Genomic DNA, 27,606 nt, shown 5'->3' with positions numbered 1-27,606 from the left:
TCGACTGCTTTTTGACGAATACAAATATTCTTACTCTTATCCATAATCTCATGTAGACTAACCTACCTGCACTCTATGTGGGGCGGCAGGTAGCCTACTGGTTAGAGCGTTGAGCTGACAAGGTAAAAATCTGTCATTCTGCCCCTGAACAAGGTAGGCCGTCATTGTCAATAAGAATTTGTTCTTAACTGACCTGACTAGTTAAATTAAGGTTACATTTCTGCCCACTTTTATTCGGTCACCAATTGGATGGAAACCTAGCTAGAGACCACTAGAGGTCGTAGTATACCCATAACCTCAAACACTAGTCACTAAATGGGGCGACTGGACTCATTTCTCAGACACTAAGTTTTGGGCTAAAATATCCCTTTAAGACTGGTTTTGCAATAAAATGCACTTTCAATTGAACATACCTTTTTAGTCCAGGGGTGTATTCACTTGGAACCAAACGTGGAAGAACCTACCTGAATTTGTCCAATAGAAACACTCGTTATCATTGCAAAACAGAACATTTTGCAACTGTTGAGTAATGTATTAATTATACTGATTGTAATGTATTAATTATACTGATTCTTTTGCAACAGTCTGTTGCAAAAGAAACCGTTTACTCCAAACGGAAAACACTTGCAACAAAAACAAGTGTTTCTATTGAACAAATTCAGGTAGGTCCCTCCCAGTTTCGTTCGCTTCTGTTTGGTTCTTAAATGGTAAACGGTTTCCATTGCAAGACGTAATGAATACACCCCACCCAGGACTAGGCTCAGTGTCCAGGAAACAAGCCCAAAAGAGTGAGCCAAAAGAACATTTGGAAAACATTTGGAAAAATATTTATTTCCATTTACAGAATGAGTGATATTGCTTTCCCTCTTTTTATTTTATTTGCTCATCCCCGCACCGTCTCCAGAAATATAAAATAAATACTACCCTGACATTGTGTGTTCTCCCTGATAGATTGTCTTAGTAACAGCCAATTCAGCCTTACACCATCTTATCGAATACCCCTTACAAGGGTAAGGAATGAGACTTGTAACATTTCCTCATGGGGGAAAGAAAGGGGGGTGGGGTGAAAATAGCTGGTTCACATAAGACACATGAATCACACCATGAAGTCATGGAGGTCATCATACAATAACAATTCAGCTGATAAATGTTTGATGTTAAAAACAGCAGATTGAGCCCACTGCTACACTTTTTTTTAAACAAAAATTAGGAAAATAAAGGAGCGGATTCTGGCAAAGGGGGACACAATTGGAAATTGATTGTCAATGATTATGCTCACAATTCACACCTTCCATGTGCTCACAAAATATACACAAATAAACATTTAAGCACTAGTTATCCAATCTGTTAGCTCAATAAAAAGAGTTCTGATTAAAAACAGACAACCTCTCTTTCACACCCTTTCATTGTCTTTTATATGGACACATGCCATGGCCACCGCTCATGACGTGTTTGTTAAAACAAAGAGTATAAAACACAAACTGAGGACGATGATTTCAGGTGTGAAATTAAAGGTGTTCCCGGTTAACCCCGCGTTGTCCATGTGGCAGAACAGAGCCGCTTGCTGACGGTAAAAGTCCTGCTCGCTGGCCAGCTTCTCTTCTTGTCCTCCTGGTTATCCTGTTTTGACACGGTACAGGTCCTTTAACGTCTTGAGTTCCTCAATGAGAGTCTTGTTCTGGTTCTCCAGCACGGCCACACGGTTCTCCAGACACTTGACGTATTCCTTCTTCTTCCTGCGACACTCACGGGCCGCTTCCCTGCCCGGGAGAAACACAGAAAACTGCTTTAGAGGATTACATTTAAAGGGATACTGTTTTAGGTTTAGGTCGTTGTTCTAGTTACCCAGAGTCACATGAGCTCATGGATACCCTTTTTATGTCTCTGCGTGCCGTTTGTACATAATTTAAGTCTGCAAGTTGTTAGCTTAACGCAATTGCTGGAGGTCTCCAGGTACAGCAGCCAGCTCCTCTCAAAAGCAGGGAAATAGACCTAACGACTCCAAAGCTGGGTGGTTGGCCATTTATAGTCTTACAAAGCTATAGTACATAATAAGTAGAAAAACAACCTAAATCCCTTTACATTTTAACGTTCACACACACACACAAATGGACCAACTGTGCACTGCCACAATACATCCTCGTACACACACAGACCCTTCATACCACATCCTTATGCCCACACACACACACACCTGTTCTTAGCGAGTCGGATCTCTCTCTTCATGGTGGGGTCGCCAGTCTTCTGCTCAGACATTTCTACAGGGGAAGTCATGACGACAGTCTGTTGCACTGTGGGTGCCGTGCGGATCTGGTACGTCTGCATCTCTCCTCCTGCACCTGGGGGGGATGAGGCCAATCAAAACAATAGATGAGGGCATCTCCTCTTTATAAATCTCAACACATTACAATGGGGTCTGCAAGCTGGGATCAGTGCATATTTACACACCTTCAGGGAGGCTTCAGTGACAACGAGAAAACTACTGGGTACTTCTCCTTATGGTATTATCTCAAAGCTTACCGTGAGTCATGAAGCCATACTCACTCTGTACGACCACCTGATTGCTGGGCACGAGTAGCTGCTGTCCATCGGGCGTCTGGGCATAATGTAGGATGGTGGTGCCCTGCTGTTGGCCTGAGTTGGTCATGGTGAGAGTCTGTAAGCCCTGAAGGCTCTCTGACCCAGGGTTGGCCAGTTGAATGGTGCCGTTAGGGGCGATGGTAACTACAGACAAACAAACAGGAAATTAGGGGCGATGGTAACTACAGAAACACACAGGAAGTTAGGGTCAATAGTAACTACTAGTGATGGGTACCGATATGGAAAATCGATACCAGTTGCATTGTAAAGTGTTTTAGCCTGTATGGACATTGTTTGCGAACAGTAATTAACAGTTTCAACATTTCTACATGCCGTGTTGCATTATTCAAGTGTGTTAGCTCCCTACTCCCTACTCATGCTGCACAGAAGTTACATGGAAACCGCAGATCGAAATGGCTTGCATTGAGCGGTAACCCTGGACCTCACGGACACAGGTGTTTCTCTTCAGCCTGTGTGACTAGTTCGTGAAGTCTGACACCAATTTAAGCTGTGGTGACTATCCAAGTCCTGGCTGAACCCTACATCACAGCCACAAACAAAGCACATGTCTGCAATCCTTACATTGTTGTGCAGCAGGGGAGAGTGGTTTTGTCACATTCAGAGATCTATTTATTGCAAACTTTATCAAAGTAATCTAAAATAATTAATAGATTTTAAACCAAAAAAAACACTGTCATAGACGGACAAAATTAATAAATGGGGGCTCCCGAGTGGCACAGCGGCCTAAGGCGCTGCATCTCAGTGCAAGAGGCGTCACTACAGTCCCTGGTTCGATTCCAGGCTGTATCACATCCGGCCGTGATTGATTTATTTTGTAATTTTTTTAAAGCTGTTGCGCAGCAACTACCTGCCTTCCTGAAGACAAACAATGTATACGAAACGCTTCAGTCTGGTTTTAGACCCCATCATAGCACTGAGACTGCACTTGTGAAGGTGGTAAATGACCTTTTAATGGCGTCAGACCGAGGTTCTGCATCTGTCCTCGTGCTCATAGACCTTAGTGCTGCTTTTGATACCATCGATAACCACATTATTTGGGAGAAATTGGAAACCCAAATTGGTCTACACGGACAAGTTCTAGCCTGGTGTAGGTCTTATCTGTCGGAAAGATATCAGTTTGTCTCTGTGGATGGTTTGTCCTCTGACAAATCAACTGCAAATTTCGGTGTTCCTCGAGGTTCCGTTTTAGGACCACTATTGATTTCACTATATATTTTACCTCTTGATGATGTCATTTGGAAACATAATGTTAACTTTCACTGCTATGTGGATGACACACAGCTGTACATTTCGATGAAACATGGTGAAGCCCCAAAATTGCCCTCGCTGGAAGCCTGTGTTTCAGACATAAGGAAATGGATGGCTGCAAATGTTGTACTTTTAAACTCAGAGAAAACAGAGATGCTTGTTCTAGGTCCCAAGAAACAAGGAGATCTTCTGTTGAATCTGACAATTAATCTTGATGGTTGTACCGTCGTCTCAAATAAAACTGTCAAGGACCTCGGCGTTACTCTGGACCCTGATCTCTCTTTCGACGAACATATGAAGACTGTTTCAAAGTCAGCTTTTTTCCATCTACGTCACATTGCAAAAATCAGAAACCTTCTGTCCAAAAATGATGCAGAAAAAGTAATCCATGCTTTCGTCACTTCTTGGTTAGACTACTGCAATGCTCTACTTTCCGGCTACCCGGATAAAGCACTAAATAAACTTCAGTTAGTGCTAAACACAGCTGCTAGAATCTTGACTAGAACCAAAACATTTGATCATATTACTCCAGTGCTAGCTTCTCAACACTGGCTTCCTGTTAAGGCAAGGGCTGCTTTCAAGGTTTTACTGCTAACCTACAAAGCATTACATGGGCTTGCTCCTACCTATCTTTCTGATTTGGTCCCGCCGTACATACGTCGAATGGGGCCACGGTGTCTCCCGACCCCTCCTGTCTCAGCCTCCAGTATTTATGCTGCAGTAGTTTGTGTCAGGGGGCTAGGGTCAGTCTGTTATATCTGGAGTATTTCTCCTGTCTTATCCGGTGCCTTGTGTGAATTTAAGTATGCTCTCTCTTCCTCTCTTTCTCTCAGATGACCAGGACTACCTGGCCTGATGACTCCTTGCTGTCCCCAGGCCTGATGACTCCTTGCTGTCCCCAGTCCACCTGGCCATGCTGCTGCTCCAGTTTCAACTGTTCTGCTGCGGCTATGGAACCCTGACCTGTTCACCGGACGTGCTACCTGTCCCAGCCCTGCTGTTTTCAACTCTCTAGAGACAGCAGGAGCGGTAGAGATACTCTGAATGATCAGCTATGAAAAGCCAACTGACATTTACTCCTGAGGTGCTGACCTGTTGCACCCTCGACAACCACTGTGATTATTATTTTGACCCTGCTGGTCATTATTGAACATTTGAACATCTTGGCCATGTACTGTTATAATCTCCACCCGGCACAGCCAGAAGAGGACTGGCCACCCCTCATAGTCTGGTTCCTCTCTAGGTTTCTTCCTAGGTTCTGGCCTTTCTAGGGAGTTTTTCCTAGCCCCCGTGCTTCTACACCTGCATTGCTTGCTGTTTGGGGTTTTAGGCTGTGTTTCTGTACAGCACTTTGAGATATCAGCTGATGTAAGAAGGGCTTTATAAATTTGATTTGATTGAGAGTCCCATAGGGCGGCACACAATTGGCCCAGCGTCGTCCGGGTTTGACCGGGGTAGGCCGTCATTGTAAATAAGAATTTGTTCTTAACTGACTTGCCTAGTTAAATAAAGGTTAAATAAAAAATATACACTACCGTTCAAAAGTCTGGGGTCACTTAGAAATTGCCTAAAAACTTTTGCCCATTAAAATAACATCAAATTGATCAGAAATACAGTGTAGACATTTTACAGCGTAGACATCAAGTGACGAGGCGACTCCGGGATGCTGGCCTTCTAGGCAGAGTTGCAAAGAAAAAGCCATATCTAAGACTGGCCAATAAAAAGAAAAGATTAAGATGGGCAAAAGAACACAGACACTGGACAGAGGAACACTGCCTTGAAGGCCAGCATCCTGGAGTCGCCTCGTCACTGTTGACGTTGAGACTGGTGTTTTGCGGGTACTATTTAATGAAGCTGCCAGTTGAGGACTGGTGAGGCATTTGTTTCTCAAACTAGACATACTAATGTACTTGTCCTCTTGCTCAGTTGTGCACCAGTGCCTCCTACTCTTTCTATTCTGGTTAGAGCCAGTTTACGCTGTTCTGGGAAGGGAGTAGTACACAGCGCTGTACGAGATCTTCAGTTTCTTGGCAATTTCTCACATGGAATAGCCTTCATTTCTCAGAACAAGAATAGACTGACGAGTTTCGGAAGAAAGTTCTTTGTTTCTGGTCATTTTGAGCCTGTAAATCGAACCCACAAATGCTGATGCTCCAGATACTCAGCTAGTCTAAAGGCCAGTTTTATTGCTTCTTTAAAATCAGAACAACAGTTTTCAGCTGTGCTAACATAATTGCAAAAGGGTTTTCTAATGATCAATTAGCCTTTTAAAATTATAAACTTGGATTAGCTAACGTGCCATTGGAACACAGGAGTGATGGTTGCTGATAATGGGCCCCTGTACGCCTATATAGATCCTCCATAAAAAAACGGTCATTTCCAGCTACAATAGTCATTTACAACATTAACAATGTCTACAATGTAATTTTAATGGACAAAATCTGCTTTTCTTTCAAAAACAAGGACATTTCTAAGTGACCCCAAACTTTTGAACGGTAGATGAAAGGTGAGTTTAGGAACCCAAGCTAAAATATGCAAATGCTCTCTAACCCTAAACATACAAATATGTATTTTACAGTAATACAGAGGGTGACATCTTAGTTGTTTTATAATTTGATTATTCTATATTTAGAGAGCATATAAGTAATCAAGCCTTACAGTTTTGTTGAATAGGAAATCAAAATATTTCAAAGGTTTATCATATTTGTACTGTGTACTTGAGCTTGTGACCAAAAGTGACTACGCCTCAGCAATTTATAACTATTTGTTATCAGAATGGTGAGATTTTAACCTTTCTTGGAGTATGCAGCATTACTAGTTATTTTTTATGGTCCTCTCATGATAATTACTTTAGGCCGTCATTGTAAATAAGAAATTGTTCTTAATTTATTTGCCTAGTTAAATAAAATACATGTAGATTACATTTTACATGACATTTAGTTATATTTGTCATTAAACAGAGGATTTCATCCATCGACATAATGCATACTCAATGTGTGTCGACTGTATGTGGTCTTGCTGTTGCCTTGGGAACACACACCATGAACACACCTCTGGAGCCATTTGGCACAACCTGCCCCCTGCGGTGGGGTATATTTTCACAAAACTGCAGAAGCCCATCATTGATGATCCATTACTTAACAAGTGCCTCCAATTCTAACAATATCCAAATATATCATCTATTTATGATGACAGTGGTGCATTGGTAGGACGGTGTTGTAGCACTATGTAGTACGGCAACCCTTACTGTACTGGCCGCTGCTGGTCTGGTAGATTGCCTGGGTGTTGGGCACTGTCACTGTGGTCATGCCAGAGGAAGCAGGGTTGTCATCCTCTCCCTCGTTCCGTGACGCCACCTCCTGAGCAGACAGCTCATTGAGGATCTTTCTACAGACCACCAGGAAGAAGCAGGAGATTACTCATCCATTAAAATATTACCATAAAGATTGATCATTCTATTATATGTTTGTTGTTTTGGCACGAGGTGGTAATTAACAAAAAACACTCTATGCTACAGAATCAAACGAATGAGATTGGAACATTTTATAGAGAATAGGTGGCTAACTAGTAAACATCCAAAAGGTAACATCAATGTAGTATCACTGTTGGATTTCAGTTCACTAATTCTAAATTGAGATTGACTGTTTTTGCACATCATCATGGATACTATTTAACATCCCAGTCCAGCAGTGACCTTGCAGTCTGCACACACTTCTTTTCACTATTACAAATGGGCAACTTAAGATAGTGTTTTGGACACAACAGTGAGGTGGCAGCTACCTGTAGGAGGGCCGTCTGGCCAGTATATCTCTGGTCTTCTGGGCGGAGGCTCCACTGTCTGAGGAGTCGTGGGAGTCGTCACTGTCTGAGCCCTGGCTCTGTAGAGGAGAGAAGAGGTGCCAGGACATGATGGGTTACTCATCTACTATGTTTACTTAATACCTAAGATCAGAATGTGGGGGTTCTAGGGTGTACAAGATAGAGATACCATCACATCAATCACACATTACCATAGTAATACAGTAGGATAAAGGTTAACAGATTTAAGTTATGCTAGAAGAACAGGGGACACCACACTGTAGTCCAGGGCCAGTATTCATTTGGCATCTCAGAGATGGTGCTGATCTAGGATCAGGTTCCCCCTATCCATGTCATCTTATTCATTATGATCTCAAAGCCAAAACTGATCCTTGATTAGCATTCCTACTCTGAGATGTTTGTGAACATGGGCCCAGGCCTAGTTCCTGGTTGTTGAGGAGCTCCTCTTATCTTTCTTTCCAGTTCTCTGCTGCCAATGACTGGAACGAATTGCAAAACTCACTGAGTCTTATATCTCCCTCTCTAACTTTCAGCATCAGCTGTCAGAGCAACTTACCGATCACTGTACCTGTACACAGCCAAAATGTAAATAGCACACCCAACTACCTCATCCCCATATTGTTACTTATCCTCTTGCTCCTTTGCACCCCAGTATCTCTACTTGCACATCATCATCTGCACATCTATCACTCCAGTGTTAATGATAAATTGTAATTATTCCGCCTCTATGGCCTATTTATTGCCTTACCTCCCTACTCTTCTACATTTGCACACACTGTACATAGATTTTTCTATTGTGTTATTGACTGTACATTTGTTTATGTGTAACTCGGTGTTGTTGTTTTTAAATCGCACTGCTTTGCTTTATCTTGGCCAGGTCGCAGTTGTAAATGAGAACTTGTTCTCAACTGGCCTACCTGGTTATATATATATATATATATAAAATAACCTCAGGCCTGGGCAATTATTTTCCATGGAGGGCCACATTAGAATATAATTTTGCCATCAAGTGCCAGAATCATATTACAGGATTTACATCATGTGTATGACTGTGTTGACAGATATCTACTATAAATCCCATTCAGATATGCTTCTTACTTTTCTTTTTTAACATGCACAGAAAAACCACATCCATGTTCTCCTTTTGGTATATATTTTCATTATTAAACATGCAATGAACTACACAGAGGGAAAAGTACACTGTGCATTCAGCACCACGGACAGAACACCACGGACACAAGAGAGAGAGCTCAACATTCCATTTAAACTACTCAATCAGTGTGAGGAATGAAGTCTCTGATGGGCATTGACTAGAGCAGTGAAGTCAGGTATAGTTTCTGACGTCGCTATGCTCAGGATTGCTGAGAGGTGAGTCAGTAAGAGATGATCTGTGCCTTGACTTGTTATATTTCATCACTGAAAATGTCTGTTCACATACATAGGTTGACCCAAACAGTACAAACATCTTCTGAGCATGACTCCTAATCTTTGGAAAGTTTTGTTCATCGAGAGATGCATAGAACCTTGTCAGTGACATTGTTTTGAATAGGTCTCCAATCCCTGCATCAGACCGAAGATCGATAAGCTCAAGTTGCAGGTCAGTGGGAGCGTTATCCACATTGAAGGTGAAGGGAGAGGAAACCAACAGTATGTCATTTTCCAACACTTTGAAATCCTCAAAATGACGAGAACTCACCGTTCAAAGCACGCAGCAGCGATGTATATTTCTCCCGCTGGTCATCTGATAGGGAACAGACTAGTAGTGTTGGAAGGTGGGTGAGATTGTTGGTTTCTACTTGGCGGATCAGGAGGAGTAATTTTCCCTTGAAGGCTTTGACAAGGCTGTACACCTGATGTGCAAAAGGCCCTTCCCTTGTAGTTTGGAATTCAGTTCATTCATGAGGGCCATGATGTCCACAGTGAAGGCAAAATCAGCCAACCATTCTTTATCTTGCAGTTGAGGGAAATCCACATATTTCCTTTCATTTGCAAAAACTCCGCAATCTCCGACTTCAGGTCCCAGACCCTTTTAGTCACCTTCCCCAAACTCAGCCATCTCACGTTTATGTGATAGGGGAGATCTGCATGACCCAACTCTGTCTCTTCCAACAGTGAGATAAACTGCCTGTGGTTTAAAGATTTTGCTCTTATGAAGTTTACCACTTTAGTGACTGTATCCACAACATGGCTCATTTTCAGAACACATTTACGGAGCACTTCCTGATGAATAATGCAATGCAGGAAAATAATTGTCTGATTTGGGTTCAGCTCAGCTACTTGATCTTGTATCCTTTTCAAAAGGCCAATGTTTTTTCCTGTCAAGTTTGGGCACCCATCTGTGGTCACACTGGATAACTTTTGAAAATTCAGTCCCAGCTTTGCCACACACTTATTAACCTCCTCCAATAAATATTGTGGTTATGCTCTTCATTGACTGCACTGAAGCAAGCTCCTCTGTAATTTCAAAGTCTGGGGTTATGCCTCGTAAAAATATCAACAACTGCGCCGTGTCACGTGCATCACTGCTCTCATCCAGGGCCAATGAGAAATCCTTTACCTTGTCTTTCAACTGTTGTTCCATATTCTCTGCGATGTCCTCAACACGCCGTGCCACTGTTCGTCTTGACAGGGAAACATTTTCAAACAGCTCTTTCTTGTCGGGGCAAAGTATTGCTGCAGAGTCAATTAAAAACATTCTTTAAATGAATTTGTCCTCAGCGAATGGCTTGCTATGTTTAGCAATTTTGTGGGAGAGTACACAGCTAGCTCTCGCAATTCTGTCATTTGCTGAATGCAGTTTTGTGAAAAGTCCTTGCTGGTTTTGCAACTGAGAAAGCAATGCTTTCGATGCACTTGCCCTCTGCTCAGAAGACATATTCCTACATTTCACTGCATGCTTCGTGTCGGGACAAGTTGTAGTCTTCAAGACAGAGATGCTCTCTTTGCACACTAAGCACACAGCTTTCCCCGATACCTCAATAAAGACATATTTCGATGTCCACTCTTGCTGGAACACCCTACATTCATTGTCTACTTTCCTTTTCTTTTAAATCTTTGAAAAACTCAGGCCTGGCTAACCTGAACAGTCTGCACCTGTGGGGACTGGATGACCGATGACTGGATCACCCCCTGCACCTGGAACTGACCCCCAGGGAGCTGGACCACCGTCACAGGAGAGCCCCCCAGAGACATCTGCAAACACACAGTCAGATTAGAGGGCGACAGGAGTGAATATTCCATCCTGTACTGTCCTGTGAATTTTGTTTCATGTCCTCTTAACTTCTTATGGCTGGATGGCAGTATTGAGTAGCTTGGATGAATAAGGTGCCCTGAGTAAACTGCCTGCTACTCAGGCCCAGAAGCTAAGATATGCATTTTATTTGTAGATTTGGATAGAAAACACTCTGAAGTTTCTAAAACTGTTTGAATGATGTCTGTGAGTATAACAGAACTCATATGGCAGGCAAAAACCTGAGAAAAAATTCCACCAGGAAGTGGGAAATCTGAGGTTTGTAGTTTTTCAAGTCTTGGCCTATCCAATATACAGTGTCTGTGGGGTCATATTGCACTTCTTAAGGCTTCCACTATATGTCAACCGTCTTTAGAACCTTGTTTGAGGCTTCTACTGTGAAGTGGGGGAGAATAAGAGCTGATTGAGTGAGGGGTCTGCCAGCAGGGCATGCTCTTCAGCCATGCGCGCACCCGTGAGAGGTTGCTGAGTTCCATTGCATTTCTAAAGACAAAGGAATTCTCCGGTTGAAATCTTATTGAAGATTTATGATAAAAACATCCTAAAGATTGATTCTATACATCATTTGACATGTTTTTACAAACTGTAATGGAATTTTGAGTTTTCGTCTGGCCTGCGCGCCGTGGATTTGGATTTGTGAACTGAAGGCGCGAACAAAAAGGAGGTATTTGGACATGAAGGATGGACTTTATCGAACAAAACAAACATTTATTGTGGAACTGGGATTCCTGGGAGTGCATTCTGATGAAGATCAAAGGTAAGTGAATATTTATAATGCTATTTCTGACTTCTGTTGACTCCAACATGGCGGATATATGTATGGCTTGTTTTTGTGTCTGAGCGCCGTACTCAGATTATTGCATGGTGTGCTTTTTCGGTAAAGCTTTTTTGAAATCTGACACAGCGGTTGCATTAAGGAGAAGTTTATCTAAAGTTCCATGCATAACACTTGTATTTTCATCAACATTTATGATGAGTATTTCTGTAAATTGATGTGGCTCTCTGCAAAATCACTGGATGTTTTGGAAGCAAAACATTACTGAACATAACGCACCAATGTAAACTGAGATTTTTTTATATAAATATGAACTTTATTGAACAAAACATACATGTATTGTGTAACATGAAGTCCTATGAGTGTCATCTGATGAAGATCATCAAAGGTTAGTGATTAATTTGAATCTCTATTTCTCCTTTTTGTGACTCCTCTCTTTGGCTAGAAAAATGGCTGTGTTTTTCTGTGACTAGTTGCTGACCTAACATAATCGTTTGGTGTGCTTTCGCTGTAAAGCCTTTTTGAAATCGGACACTGTGGTGGGATTAACAACAAGTTTATCTTTAAAATGGTGTAAAATACTTGTATGTTTGAGGAATTTTAATTATGAGATTTCTGTTGTTTGAATTTGGCGCCCTGCACTTTCACTGGCTGTTGTCATATCGATCCCATTACCGGGATTCCAGCCATAAGAAGTTTTAAAAGGTAGACTCAGTGAGATAACGTAGATGCAAAGTTAACAACAGTAGTGGGTACACTTCCTAAACAAATGTAGTTACAGTTCATTCATTATGCTGGTCTGACTGGATCGTCACTTTCTATTTTCAAGGACCATCAATTTGTAATATACTGAAGAAAACAATTCCAAATATTTTACTGAGTAACAGTTCATATAAGGAAATCAGTCAAATGAAAAATTAATTAGGCCCTAATCTATGGATTTCACATGACTGGGATTATAGATATGCATTTGTTGGTCACAGATACCATACAAAAAAGATAGGGGCGTGGATCAGAAAACCAGTCAATATCTGGTGACCACCATTTGCCTTATGCAGCGTGACACATAACCGTCGGGCTGCATAGAGTGATCAGGCTGTTGATTGTGGCCTGTGGAATGTTGTCCCACTCCTCTTCAATGGCTGTGAGAAGTTGCTGAATATTAGCGGGAACTGGAACACGCGGTCGTACATGTCGCAGCAACAGCCTTCCACCTCCACCAGGGGCTGCATAGGGCAACCTGTCATCAGCATCTGAGGAGCATTCCTCGGACACGAGGCCTACTCCAAACTATTCAATCATATTCCATCTCTGTCATTCAGTTAAGCCTGTACTCAATTGAACTAAGAGCATTGAAGTGCAAGGCTCAAATTCTCTGCTGTGTTGGTTCCGTTGCTTTCACGTTGTAACAGCGTGAAGCACACTCGTGCACCTGTGCAGATACTCTAACTGTGTCTGAGTGAAGTCTTGCTGCTCTCTCTGAGTCTACCTAGAGTCCCTGATCCATCAATACACACTGAAACCAGTGGAGGCTGCTGAGGGGAGGACGGCTCATAATAATGGCTGGAATGGAGCGAATGGAATGGCATCAAACCATGTTTGATACCATTCCACTAAATCTATTACCACGAGTCCCTCCTCCCCAGTTAAGGTGCCACCAACCTCCTGTGACTGAAACCGAAACAGATAGGGCTGGGAATTGCCAGGGACCTCACGATACAATATTATCATGATACTTAGCTGCCAATATGGTATGTATTGTGATTCTATATATACAATGAGATTCGATACTGTGAATTGATTGTGATTCCAAGATGGCCAAGTGATATTGTGATTTAAAGTGACCAAGATGGCACTTCAGTAGATAATGGACATTTTACATGCTCCTGACCAATTCTGCCATTTATTTTTATTCTGAACTTTTTTTGTATATAAATGTCTCCGCCATATCCTATGATGGCAGAGATATTATGTATTGCCCTCTGTTCTATTGGCCTCTGTTCTGGCAGCGAATGAGCAGTCACTGGAGAACAAACTGGATGAGCTCCGTTTGAGACTGTCCTATCAACGGAACCTGTAATATTCTGTGTTTTTCGCAGTCTTGGCTGAACAATGACATGGATAATATACAGTATATCTTGCAGATTTCTCCATTATTCATCTAGACCGGATGGCAGCCTGGGGTAAAACTAAAGGGGGAGGGGTGTGTCGCTTTGTTAACAGCAACTGGTGCGTGATCTCCAATGTGAGAGATTCACTCATCATGCAGAGGGACAAGAGAGCCATGAGAAAACAAGTTTTGATCAGTCATGAAAATAAAGGTGCAGGGTTTTGGTGCAGGTACAGTACCCCCCATCCTGCTTACAAGCAAAAACTCAAACAGGAAGTACAAGTGACGCGCTCAATACGGAAGTGGTCCGATGAAGCGGATGTTAACCTCTCTGGGCTAGGCGGGACGAATTCGTCCCACCTACGTAACAGCCAGTTGAATCCTGTGGCGCGATTTTCAAAACCTTTGAAATGCTATTACTTCAATTTCTCAAACATATGACTATTTTACAGCTATTTAAAGACAAGACTCTCGTTAATCTAACCACACTGTCCGATTTCAAAAAGGCTTTACAACGAAAGCAAAACATTAGATTATGTCAGCAGAGTACCAAGCCAGAAATAATCAGACACCCATTTTTCAAGCTAGCATATAATGTCACAAAAACCCAGAAGACAGCTAAATGCAGCACTAACCTTTGATGATCTTCATCAGATGACAACCCTAGGACATTATGTTATACAATACATGCATGTTTTGTTCAATCAAGTTCATATTTATATCAAAAACCAGCTTTTTACATTAGCATGTGACGTTCAGAACTAGCAAATTCCCCGCAAACTTCCGGGGAATTCGCTAACAATTTACTAAATTACTCACGATAAACGTTCACAAAAAGCATAACAATTATTTTAAGAATTATAGATACAGAACTCCTCTATGCACATCTACCTCAATTACCACGTACCCCTGCAAATCAATTCGGTACCCCGTGTATATATATATATATACACTAATATACGGGGACAAATATAATAATAGAAATTGAATTTATATAAAAATAAAATTTATATTTCTATGATTATATTTGTCCCCGTATGTATGTATGTATGTATGTATGTATGTATGTATGCATGTATGTATGCATGTATGTACACACACATACACACACACGGGGTACCAAATTGATTTGCAGGGGTACGTGGTAATTGAGGTAGATGTGCACATATAGGTGACTAGGCAACAGGATATAAAATAAGCACTAGCAGCAGTGTATGTGATGATAAAAATACAATTTTAATTTCTATTATTATATTTGTCCTACATTGTTGGAGAAATTCACTGCACCCTGTAATTGAATCTGCAACCCTGTGCATGTGCCTATTAAACTCCCTAATCATTGTCTATTTATTCCTTGTGTTATTTTCTTTAGATTATTTCTCTCTGCATTAATGGGAAGGGCCCGTAAGTAAGCATTTCACTGTTAGTATATGCCTGTTGTTTGTGAAGCATGTGACATTTAATTTTTTTGATAAGATGTTCCAAACATATTGCCCACATGTCAGCTGCAGAGGGACAAGAGAGACATGATACAAATAAATGAGAACAAGCTGTAGGATGAAAAATAGCCTACCAGAGTTTTGGCTGAGGTATAACTGACTAGCACTAGCTAAATAAATATAATTAAAAAAATATATATATTCACATGGAGTCACAGTATCTACAGTGGTTTCGCCACTAAAAGTTGTGTGATTATGCTGCGGGATTTAGAGGTAATTTGTGATTTAGTACAGTACCCTGCGTCACCACTTCATTGCTCCAGACTAGCGCTAGGGGGAGTTAGAGCCCTGATTATGCTTTTGGGTCCTACTGTGTCTCTAACTGACAATGAATGGGTGACATAAACCTAAAGAGAAACTGATAATTGTGCACGATTTCAGTATTACTTACTAAAACTGTTGTTACACTAAGGTTATTTTATTTTGGTCTTACTGTAGGCCACTCCCGACCGGTCACGTTGTACAGCGCCTGAGTGGTGCAACAGTCTAAGACACTGCATAGCAGTGCAAGTGCTGTGTGTTGCTACAGAGGTTGGTTCAATACCTGTGCCGGCCTTGACTGGGAGATGACCCATGAGATGACTGTAGTTTTATGGTTTCTCTCCCTCTAAAAATAGAAATAATTCTAAATAACTGGCTTTATTTACAAATTAGTGACAATGTCTCACCCCATGTTCAAGAATGGCCTTTTTCCCCTCGCTTATTTTATGTTATTTGAAAAAGAAATCTCCAAAATATTGTTATTTTTTAAACAAAACAGTTATTATTAATTTAGAACTATACAAAAGCCCGTTAGATTTTCTCACAGATGTATTATTCACCCTGTTATTAGCAGGACAATATATATTGGTCATGGCTCCCGAGTGGCGCACAATGGGATTGCCTTGCAGTTCTCCAGCTGTATCCACTGAAAGCACGCGAGGTTCAAGGCACGAGGGCTGGGGACACGGGATGGGTCGCAGGCTAGTGCATACAGAAGAACGACCTAGCCCATGGGGAAGGGAGGATGAAAGGGGGTGGACCCCCACGCCGCCACACTGGCAACACTTTAAGGGGAAATGCACTAATAATGGAGCTGACTAGGGAAACGTTCCCGCTGTTCTGTTCTTAGTGCCAGTCTGCATGTTCAAACTAAAACAATGTAACTAATAATGGCATCTTTATGTTTCCGTTAATAAAATAATGATAAAAATACTTTCAAAATGCCGATGTTTATTTAGTTATGGATCCATCACGAATTACTATGGGAATAAATATCACTCAATTATAGAAATATCCTCCAATCCTCCATATGTAATTATTGGCGAAGAGACACATATTATTCGATATACCGTAGGCGACTTGAGTCTCACTAGTGTTGAGTAATGTGCTTTTAAAATTGGGTGTAGGTCTTATTTATTTAAAGAGCATATTGAAGTTAGAAGCAATAGGATTTGAAGCAATAGCCTACAACTACACTGCTCAAAAAAATAAAGGGAACACTTAAACAACACAATGTAACTCCAAGTCAATCACACTTCTGTGAAATCAAACTGTCCACTTAGGAAGCAACACTGATTGACAATAAATGTCACATGCTGTTGTGCAAATGGAATAGACAACAGGTGGAAATTATAGGCAATTAGCAAGACACCCCCAATAAAGGAGTGGTTCTGCAGGTGGTAAGCACTTCTCACTTCCTATGCTTCCTGGCTGATGTTTGGTCACTTTTGAATGCTGGCGGTGCTTTCACTCTAGTGGTAGCATGAGACGGAGTCTACAACCCACACAAGTGGCTCAGGTAGTGCAGCTCATCCAGGATGGCACATCAATGCGAACTGTGGCAAGAAGGTTTGCTGTGTCTGTCAGCGTAGTGTCCAGAGCATGGAGGCGCTACCAGGAGACAGGCCAGTACATCAGGAGACATGGAGGAGGCCGTAGGAGGGTAACAACCCAGCAACATGAGGGTGGTATGAGGGCCCGACGTCCACAGGTGGGGGTTTTGCTTACAGCCCAACACCGTGCAGGACATTTGGAATTTGCCAGAGAACACCAAGATTGGCAAATTCGCCACTGGTGCCCTGTGCTCTTCACAGATGAAAGCAGGTTCACACTGAGCACGTGACAGACGTGACAGAGTCTGGAGACGCTGTGGAGAACGTTCTGCTGCCTGCAACATCCTCCAGCATGACCGGTTTGGTGGTGGGTCAGTCATGGTGTGGGGTGGCATTTCTTTGGGGGGCCGCACAGCCCTCCATGTGCTCGCCAGAGGTAGCCTGACTGCCATTAGGTACCGAGATGAGATCCTCAGACCCCTTGTGAGACCATATGCTGGTGCGGTTGGCCCTGGGTTCCTCCTAATGCAAGACAATGCTAGACCTCATGTGCCTGGAGTGTCAGCAGTTCCTGCAAGAGGAAGGCATTGATGCTATGGACTGGCCCGCCCGTTCCCCAGACCTGAATCCAATTGAGCACATCTGGGACATCATGTCTCGCTCCATCCACCAACGCCACGTTGCACCACAGACTGTCCAGGAGTTGGCGGATGCTTTAGTCCAGGTCTGGGAGGAGATCCCTCAGGAGACCATCCGCCACCTCATCAGGAGCATGCCCAGGCGTTGTAGGGAGGTCATACAGGCACGTGGAGGCCACACACACTACTGAGCCTCATTTTGACTTGTTTTAAGGACATTACATCAAAGTTGGATCAGCCTGTAGTGTGGTTTTCCACTTTAATTTTGAGTGTGACTCCAAATCCAGACCTCCATGGGTTGATAAATTGGATTTCCATTGATTATTTGTGTGTGATTTTTGTTGTCAGCACATTCAACTATGTAAAGAAAAAAGTATTTAATAAGATTATTTCTTTCATTCAGATCTAGGATGTGTTTAAGTGTTCCCTTTATTTTTTTGAGCAGTATATTTTAGCACCGTTTTGCGCTGCTCTGAGACAAGCATGAGGACTGGTCTTGATAAATGAATGAGATTTTTTTATTTGTCACTGAATCTCCGTTTGGGTATTGGTTAGACTAGAGCAGCAGCAAAATTAAGGCAGTTTATACAATTTTAAAACATTACAATACATTCACAGATTTCACAACACACTAATTTTACTGCTTGCATAGTTACTTGATGTGGAATAGAGTTCCATGTAGTCAAGGCTCTATGTAGTACTGTGTGCCTCCCACCGTCTATTCTGGACTTGGGGATTGTGAAGAGACCTCTTGTGGCATGTCTTGTGGGGTATGCATGGGTGTCCGAGCTGTGTGCCAGTAGTTTAGACAGACAGCTTGGTGCATTCAACATGTCAATACCTCTCATAAATAAAAGTAGTGATGAAGTCAATCTCTCCTCCACTTTCAGCCAGGAGAGATTGACATGCATATTATTAATATTAGCTCTCTGTGTACATCCAAGGGCCAGCCGTGCTGCCCTGTTCTGAGCCAATTGCAATTTCCCTAAGTCCTTTTTTGTGGCACCTACCACACGACTGAACAGTAGTCAAGGTGCGACAAAACTATGGCCTGTACGACTTGCCTTGTTGATAGTGTTGTTAAGGCAGAGCATCGCTTTATTAGAGACAGACTTCTTCCCATCTTAGCTACTACTGCATCAATATCTTTTGACCATGACAGTTTACAATAGAGGTCGACCGATTAAGATTTTTCAACGCCGATACCGATTATTGGAGGGCCCAAAAAAGCCGATACCGATTAATCGGCCGATTGTTTAACATTTATTTGTAATAATGACAATTACAACAATACTGAATGAACACTTATTTTAACTTAATATAATACATCAATAAAATCAATTTAGCCTCAAATAAATAATGAAACATGTTCAAATTTGGTTTAAATAATGCAAAAACTAAGTGTTGGAGAAGAAAGTAAAAGTGCAGTATGTGCCATGTAAGAAAGCTAACATTTAAGTACCTTGCTCAGAACATGGGAACATATGAAAGCTGGTGGTTCCTTTTAACATGAGTCTTCAATATTCCCAGGTAAGATGTTTTAGGTTGTAGTTATTATAGGATTATAGGACTATTTCTCTCTATACGATTTGTATTTCATATACCTTTGACTATTGGATGTTTTTATAGGCACTTTAGTATTGCCAGTGTAACAGTATAGCTTCCGTCCCTCTCCCCGCTCCTACCTGGGCTCGAACCAGGAACACATCGACAACAGCCACCATCGAAGCAGCGTTACCCATGCAGAGCAAGGGGAAGAACAACTACTCCAAGTCTCAGAGCGAGTCACGTTTGAAACGCTATTAGCGCGCACCCGCTAACTAGCTAGCCATTTCACATTGGTTACACCAGCCTAATCTTGGGAGTTGACAGGCATGAAGTCATAAACAGCGCAATGAAGAGCTGCTGGCAAAACGCACGAAAGTGCTGTTTGAATGAATGCTTACGAGCCTGCTGGTGCCTATGGTTGAATCCGGAAACTATCACCTCGAAAACAAAACGTTTTTTCCTTTCAGTGAAATACGGAACCGTCCCGTATTTTATCTAACGGGTGGCATCCCTAAGTCTAAATATTCCTGTTACATTGCACAACCTTCAATGTTATGTCATAATTACGTAAAATTCTGGCAAATTAGTTCGCAACGAGCCAGGCGGCCAAAACTGTTGCATATACCCTGACTCTGCGTGCAATGAACGCTAGAGATGTGACGCAATTTCATGTTAGCAGGCAATATTAACTAAATATGCAGGTTTAAAAATATATACAGTGGGGGAAAAAACTATTTGATCCCCTGCTGATTTTGTACGTTTGCCCACTGACAAAGAAAGGATCAGTCTTTAATTTTAATGGTAGGTTTATTTGAACAGTGAGAGACAGAATAACAACAAAATAATCCTGAAAAACACATGTCAAAAATGTTATAAATTGATTTGCATTTTAATGAGGGAAATAAGTATTTGACCCCCGCTCAATCAGAAAGATTTCTGGCTCCCAGGTGTCTTTTATACAGGTATCGAGCTGAGATTAGAGCACACTCTTAAAGGGAGTGCTCCTAACCGCAGCTTGTTACCTGTAAAAAAGACACCTGTCCACAGAAGCAATCAATCAATCAGATTCCAAACTCTCCACCATGGCCAAGACCAAAGAGCTCTCCAAGGATGTCAGGGACAAGATTGTAGACCTACACAAAGCTAGAATGGGCTACAAGACCATCGCCAAGCAGCTTGGTGAGAAGGTGACAACATTTGGTGCGATTATTCGCAAATGGAAGAAACACAAAAGAACTGTCAATATCCCTCGGCCTGGGGCTCCATGCAAGATCTCACCTCGTGGAGTTGCAATGATCATGAGAACAGTGAGGAATCAGCCCAGAACTACACGGGAGGATCTTGTCAATGATCTCAAGGCAGCTGGGACCATAGTCACCAACAAAACAATTGGTAACACACTACGCCGTGAAGGACTTAAATCATGCAGCGCCCGCAAGGTCCCCCTGCTCAAGAACACATATACATGCCCGTCTGAAGTTTGCCAATGAACATCTGAATGACTCAGAGGACAACTGGTGAAAGTGTTGTGGTCAGATGAGACCAAAATGGAGCTCTTTGACATCAACTCAACTCACGGTGTTTGGAGGAGGAGGAATGCTGCCTATGACCCCAAGAACACCATCTCCACCATCAAACATGGAGGTGGAAACATTATGCTTTGGGGGTGTTTTTCTACTAAGGGGACAGGACAACTTCACCACATCAAAGGGACGATGGACGGGGCCATGTACCGTCAAATCTTGGGTGAGAACCTCCTTCCCTCAGCCAGGGCATTGAAAATGGGTCGTGGATGGTTATTCCAGCATGACAATGACCCAAAACACACGGCCAAGGCAACAAAGGAGTGGCTCAAGAAGAAGCACATTAAGGTCCTGGAGTGGCCTAGCCAGTCTCCAGACCTTAATCCCATAGAAAATCTGTGGAGGGAGCTGAAGGTTCGAGTTGTCAAATGTCAGCCTCGAAACCTTAATGACTTGGAGAAGTTCTGCAAAGAGGAGTGGGACAAAATCCCTCCTGAGATGTGTGCAAACCTGGTGGCCAACTACAAGAAACGTCTGACCTCTGATTGCCAACACGGGTTTTGCCACCAAGTACTAAGTCATGTTTTGCAGAGGGGTCAAATACTTATTTCCCTCATTAAAATGCAAATCATTTTATAACATTTTTGACATGCGTTTTTCTGGATTTTTTTTGTTGTTATTCTGTCTCTCACTTTTCAAATAAACCTACTACTAAAATTATAGACTGATCATTTCTTTGTAAGTGGGCAAACGTACAAAATCAGCAGGGGATCAAATACTTTTTTCCCCCACTGTACTTGTGTATTGACTTTAAATAAAGGCATTGATGTTTATGGTTAGGTACATTGGTGCAACGACAGTGCTTTTTTCGCAAATGCGCTTGTTAAACCATCACCCGTTTGACGAAGTAGGCTGTGATTTGATGAGAAATTAACAGGCACCGCATCGATTATATGCAACGCAGGACACGTTAGATAAACTAGTAATATCATCAACCATGTGTAGTTAACTAGTGATTATGTTAAGATTGATAGTTTTTTATAAGATAAGTTTAATGCTAGCTAGCAACTTACCTTGGCTTCTTGCTGCCCTCGCGTAACAGGTAGTCAGCCTGCCATGCAGGCTCCTCGTGGAGTGCAATGTAAGGCAGGTGGTTAGAGCGTTGGACTAGTAACCGGAAGGTTGCAAAAACGAATCCCCCCCTGAACAAGGCAGTTAACCCCCGTTCCTAGGTCGTCATTGAAAATAAGAATGTGTTCTTAATCTGACTTGCCTAGTTAAATAAAAGGTGTAAAAAAATAATAATACATTTAAAAAATATATATATAAAAAAATAACATTTAAAAATTTCTAAAATTGTAAAAAAATAAAATAAAAATACTAAAAAAAAATATAAAAAATAAATAAATAAATAAAAATCGGCAAATCGGTGGCAAAAAATACTGATTACCGATTGTTATGAAATCTTGAAATCGGCCCTAATTAATCAGCCATTCCGATTAATTGGTCGACCTCTACTACAGAGGGTAGTGCGTACGGCCCAGTACATCACCAGGGCCAAGCTTCCTGCCATCCAGGACCTCTATACCAGGCGGTGTCAGAGGAAGGCCCTAAAAATTGTCAAAGGCTACTGCCACTCTAGTCATAGACTGTTCTCTCTGCTACCGCACGGCAAGCGGTACCGGAGCGCCAAGTCTAGGTCCAAGAGGCTTCTAAACAGCTTCTACCCTGAAGCCATAAGACTCCTAAACATCTAATCAAATGGCTACCCAGATGATTTGCATTGCCCCTCCCCCTCTTTTACACCGCTGCTACTCTCTGTTTTTATCATCTATGATAGTCACTTTAATAACTCTACCTACATGTACCTCAACTAACCAGTGCCTCCACACATTGCCTCTGTACCGGTACTAGGGATGCACGATATATCGGTGAACATATTGGAATCGGCCGATATTAGCTAAAAATGCTAACATCGGTATTGTCCGATGTCTAGTTTAACGCCGACGTGCATACCTATATAACGTAGGCACATGACGTAATGACCCCACGTAAAATGTTAAGCTACACGTGCATCAAAGCATTCCTAACCTAGCCCACAATGTCTACTGTGTGAATCAGTCATCTGAAAGAGTAAGAAAATTTCAGCGAGACAACTCAATGGCAAAATCCATTAAAGCCAAGATAATGGAATTCATTGCCCTTGACAATCAACCGTTCTCGGTCGTGGGTGATGTTGGCTTTGGCCGACTGGTTGAGCACCGGTACACACTATCAAGTGTGCTATTTTTCAGATGTTGACCTACCGGAGTTACACAGTAATAGCGTCACTGCTATTAGCTTCAAGACATATATACTATGGAACGCCGTTTGGGTCTTTGCGTGTCAAAGAAGATACAGTAGCACTGTCAAAGCTGTACAAAAAAAGTCTGCAAACAAGCAAACCCCAGCCACGAACAATGTGTTTACAATACCGCGTTGGTAATAATGCATCATTTGTTCGAATGCAACTTCTGGGGTTGCTAGCTTTAGCTTGGTACCTAGCTAGCACCAATACAACCAGGCTGAAAACTGGTTGTATTGGTGTACCAGTAGAAACTGCAGTCATTTTCATTATTCTTAGCAATTATTTAGGAATCCTTGTGAGTAAGTATTAGCTAGGTTGCCACTTGTTGTTCACCTATTGAAATTAAACTTCAGTTCATGAAAATAAATAACTAGCCAGCTACTTAACCCTGTTGCCCAAAGCTAATGTTATAAGCAGCCAGCTAGCTTCATCTAGCTAGTGATGCTCGACCTGACAGGGTTATGTGTTGTGAAGCTAGCCTCAATAAGGATTAGGCACAAGTGGAATTTGCGATTTGCCTTCAAAATAAAAGTATGTCATTGACAGTGATGCAAATAAATACAAATAGTAGAATTATGCCATACTTTAATTGAAGGCTAACCGCAAAGTCCACTATTGTGGCTAATCCTTATTGTGCCTAGTATCACATAGACGGGTCCGACCACCATTAATCAAATATGAACGGTCTTATAAATTAGGGTTATTTTAGATGATGACACCTAGCTATATAGTTAGCTAGCTAACTATATAGCTACTGAAACAGATGTCGTTTTGCTGTTTTTGGGGAAGAACATTGTTTGCATCCATGAACTAGCTAGCTTTTTAAAATATTTTTTTATGGCGAGACAACTTTACCAGCATCATAGCATACGTATCTATGAATCGTGGAGACATGAAATACAAGTGATAGTGTAATCAATGTGTAATAACTACGTAAAAAAATCAGTAACGCTTTAAATTATTATGTGACGTGCAGTCATATTCTGGTCCTGATTGGTCAACAAGCTTAAATGACACATCAAATAGTGTTATTTGACATGTATATTTTTTGACACGCAAAGACCCAAACGGCGTTCCATTGAAATCCAGGTTGAAAATGAAACGACTGAAAAAATTAACGAAACAGTACAGCATGTAAGTGAAATAAATGAGGTTGGATTATGTTTTACTGGTAATGGGGACATACGTAAATGCCAACAAAATACATTTTAGGTCAGTGTGTGTGTGTGTAACCTTTATTTAACGAGGCAAGTCGGTTAAGAACAAATTCTTATTTACAATGACGGCCAAACCCGGATGACTCAGGCCCAATTGTGCGCCACCCTATGGGGCTCCCAATCACGGACAAATGTGATACAGCCTGGATTCGAATCATGAACTGTGGTGACGCATCTTGCCTTAGACCGCTGCGTCTGTGTGTGTTATTAACTATTTAACTGCACTAGAACGCTTAAAAGTCAAATTTTTTAAAATATAGTTTATCTCTATCGGTCAAAAACGTCATATCGGTGCATCACTAACCGGTACCCCCCTGTATATAGTCTCGCTATCATTATTTTACTGCTGCTCTTTAATTACTTGCTACTTTCCCCCCCCCCTATTCGTATATATTTTTAAACTGCATTGTTGGTTAGGGGCTCGTAAGTAAGCGTTCCATTGTAAAGTCTACACCGGTTGTATTCGGCGCATGCGACTATTACACTTTGATTTGAAATTCAGTAACGTAACTAACTAGCTAGCTAAGTTGCTGACAGCACTAAACCTAAAGACTAACTGTGGCAATGTTAGCTAAGTAGCTAAACATTGCTAACTCGGTAACGTTACCGGAGCTAGCTAGCTGGTTAACTGCAGCGTTGGCTAAGAACAAGTTAGATAGTATCCTCTAATTTGAATACGTTTGCTAGCAAACATTAACGATTGCTAGTTAGCCAATTTGTCATATTAGGCCGGGTAACGTGTCAGTCAGCAAACTATGTAACGTTAGTTGGCTTGCTAAACATTGCCGTTGTTGAATAAACCAGATTATATTCTTAATTTCTCCAGGTCTCATATGCCTTGTAGTTCGCTAACTCCCACTGTATGTGCTTTTGGACAATGAGCGAATTTGTGTAACGCCGAGTCACTGGCACGCAAGTACCCGCGTCAGACGTCAGCAATACCGCCACCTTCCCCTTTGACAACGACGAGGAGACGGAAAGGGAGCCGCCATTAAATGATAAGCAACAAAGCAAACCATTGCGCAATTTAAAGCTGAGTACATAGCTAATATATATGCAGGCGGTCAAGTCATTGAGAAGCTGCATTACCTTTTAAATCCTTCCTGGGCCTCAGCAATGGCGTTGATTATCTCAAAAGCTATTATAAATCACCGGGGGGGGGGGGGGTAGTTGCTGGCTAATTGCTAAATAAAAGGGCGGTGCGACACCATTATTTTTTTTATCGTTTTATTTTTTTGAAAGGAAGGAGGCCCCAGGAAACACATATGACGTTATTGTTTCCTGTGATTGGTGGAAACAGTAGTGCCAGGGCATGGAAAGTGTAAAATATAAACGTGATGTAATGTATTGACGTTAATCCTCTGTTTAAAATATAGCCCATTGAATATGAAATAAAGATTATTTTAACGCAAAAAACTAAAAGAAACAAAGCAATACGAGATGATGCAAACAACTGTATCTCATGACAGAAATGAATCAGAAAGCTATGGTTTTAAAGCTGATCTTGTTAAAAAATGTATTTTTAAAAAGTGTAGTGAAAGGTCAAATCCATAAATATTACCCTACGAATCATGACCTGAAGAAACTCAAAAAAATACATTAACAGTACTTTTTGTGATGAGCATCCAGAAACAGTTTTGCATTTATTTTGGCATTGTCTCCTTGTAAAGAAATGATAGCAAGATATTTGTAGATTTAAAATTGATAATATTTTTGATGACTTGTTTATTATGGGAGAAAGTGCTGCTCAGTGTCCTTAACTATAATAAGGTTAACGAAAAACTATTTTAATGGAAACATTGTATATTCATGAATGTAAATTCACTAATAAAAAAACACTTGTTTTCTATAAGGAGTTTGAGCAGTAAATTAAGATCATTCTACATTTTTTGAATAAGAAAGCTGTAAAAACAGTCAATAGGTCTGTCTTTTAAGGCCTTTCCATAACCTGTAATTATTTGTACCCTCTAGCATATGTTTGTTTGTTTGTATACATCCTGTATGACTAGTGACTAGACTAGTATACCTCCTGTATGACTAGTGTTTTGTATATGAAATTAAAAATGATTAAAGTGTAGTGAAACAAGGGGAGAATCTCAACTGCATACTCCTCGTGTCCACTCAAAACCCATTGGAAGAGAAGGTCAAAGGGGAGGGACCTCTGGCTTTCTCATCCAATGGATTTTGAGAAGGAGGCGAGGAGAGAGGACACGAGGAGTATGCCATTTAGATTCTCCCAAGGGCTACCTAGCCAGGGGTGTATTCATTAGTCGGATTCTGTTGCAAATAGTTTTGCAACAGAAACAGTTTACCGTTTACTCTAGGAGCCAAACGGAAGCAAGCATAGCCGCGGGAAGTAGGGGTGCTCCAGCACACCCTGAAAAATCTTTAAAGAAAATTGGGGGCACTGGGCCTTTAGTAGTCCTGTATTAGTGGACTAAATAACTATGAAAAACAGCCCCAGACCATTATTCCTCCTCCACCAAACTTTACAGTTGGCACTATGCATGGTAGCAGGTAGCGTTCTCCTGTCATCCGCCAAACCCAGATTTGTCAGTCGGACGGACAGATGGTGAAGTGTGATTCATTACTCCAGAGAATGCGTTTCCACTGCTCCAGAGTCCAATGGCGGTGAGCTTTACACCACTCCAGCTGACGCTTGGCATTACGCATGGTGATCTTAGGCTTGTGTGCGGCTGCTCGACCATGGAAACCCATTTCATGAAGTTCCTGACGAACAGTTCTTGTGCTGACATTGCTTCCAGAGGCAGTTTGGAACTCGGTACTGAGTGTTGCAACCGAGGACAGAACATTTTTACACGCTACAACACTCGGCTGTCCCATTCTGTGAGCTTGTTTGGCATTTCGCAGTTGAGCCGTTGTTGCTCCTAGACGTTTCCACTTTACAATAACAGCACTTACAGTTGACCGGGACAGCTCTAGAAGGGCAGGAATTTGATGAACTGACTTGTTGGAAAGGTGGCCTTCTATTCCTATGACGGTGCCATGTTGAAAGTCACTGAGCTCTTCAGTGAAGGCCACTCCACTGGCAATGTTTGGCTATGGAGATTGCATGGCTTTGTGCTCAATTTTATACAGTAGCCGAATCCACTAATTTGAAGGGGCGTCCACATACTTCTGTGTGTATATATATATATATATGTGTGTGTGTGTGTGTGTGTGTGTGTGTGTATATATATATATATATATGATGTAT

At 41.7% G+C, this 27,606-nt stretch overlaps 1 protein-coding gene across 2 annotated transcripts; it reads right to left on the bottom strand.

Moving 5' to 3' along the window:
* Nucleotides 1-1,068: 1,068 nt before the first annotated feature.
* On the bottom strand, nucleotides 1,069-25,605 carry LOC106583172 (cyclic AMP-dependent transcription factor ATF-1). Of its 2 annotated transcripts, none has more exons than XM_045705566.2 (7): nucleotides 25,479-25,605; nucleotides 10,747-10,860; nucleotides 7,630-7,727; nucleotides 7,097-7,236; nucleotides 2,545-2,724; nucleotides 2,195-2,339; nucleotides 1,069-1,760 (listed from the first exon to the last, which is right to left on the bottom strand). In XM_045705566.2, the coding sequence occupies exons 2-7, from the start codon at nucleotides 10,858-10,860 to the stop codon at nucleotides 1,616-1,618; spliced, it is 822 nt and encodes a 273-aa protein (XP_045561522.1). In that variant the 5' UTR covers nucleotides 25,479-25,605; the 3' UTR covers nucleotides 1,069-1,615. The 2 variants fall into 2 exon arrangements, with proteins under 2 accessions (XP_045561522.1, XP_045561523.1); XM_045705567.2 differs by having other exon boundaries at nucleotides 10,762-10,860.
* Between the last annotated feature and the right edge of the window lie 2,001 nt (nucleotides 25,606-27,606).

Source organism: Salmo salar, chromosome 22 (genome assembly GCF_965601325.2).
Source record: "Salmo salar chromosome 22, fSalSal1, whole genome shotgun sequence".
In the NCBI taxonomy this organism is placed as follows: domain Eukaryota; kingdom Metazoa; phylum Chordata; class Actinopteri; order Salmoniformes; family Salmonidae; genus Salmo; species Salmo salar.
Note: the sequence above shows the minus strand (reverse complement) of the source record. Positions and strands in the feature narration are given on the sequence as shown.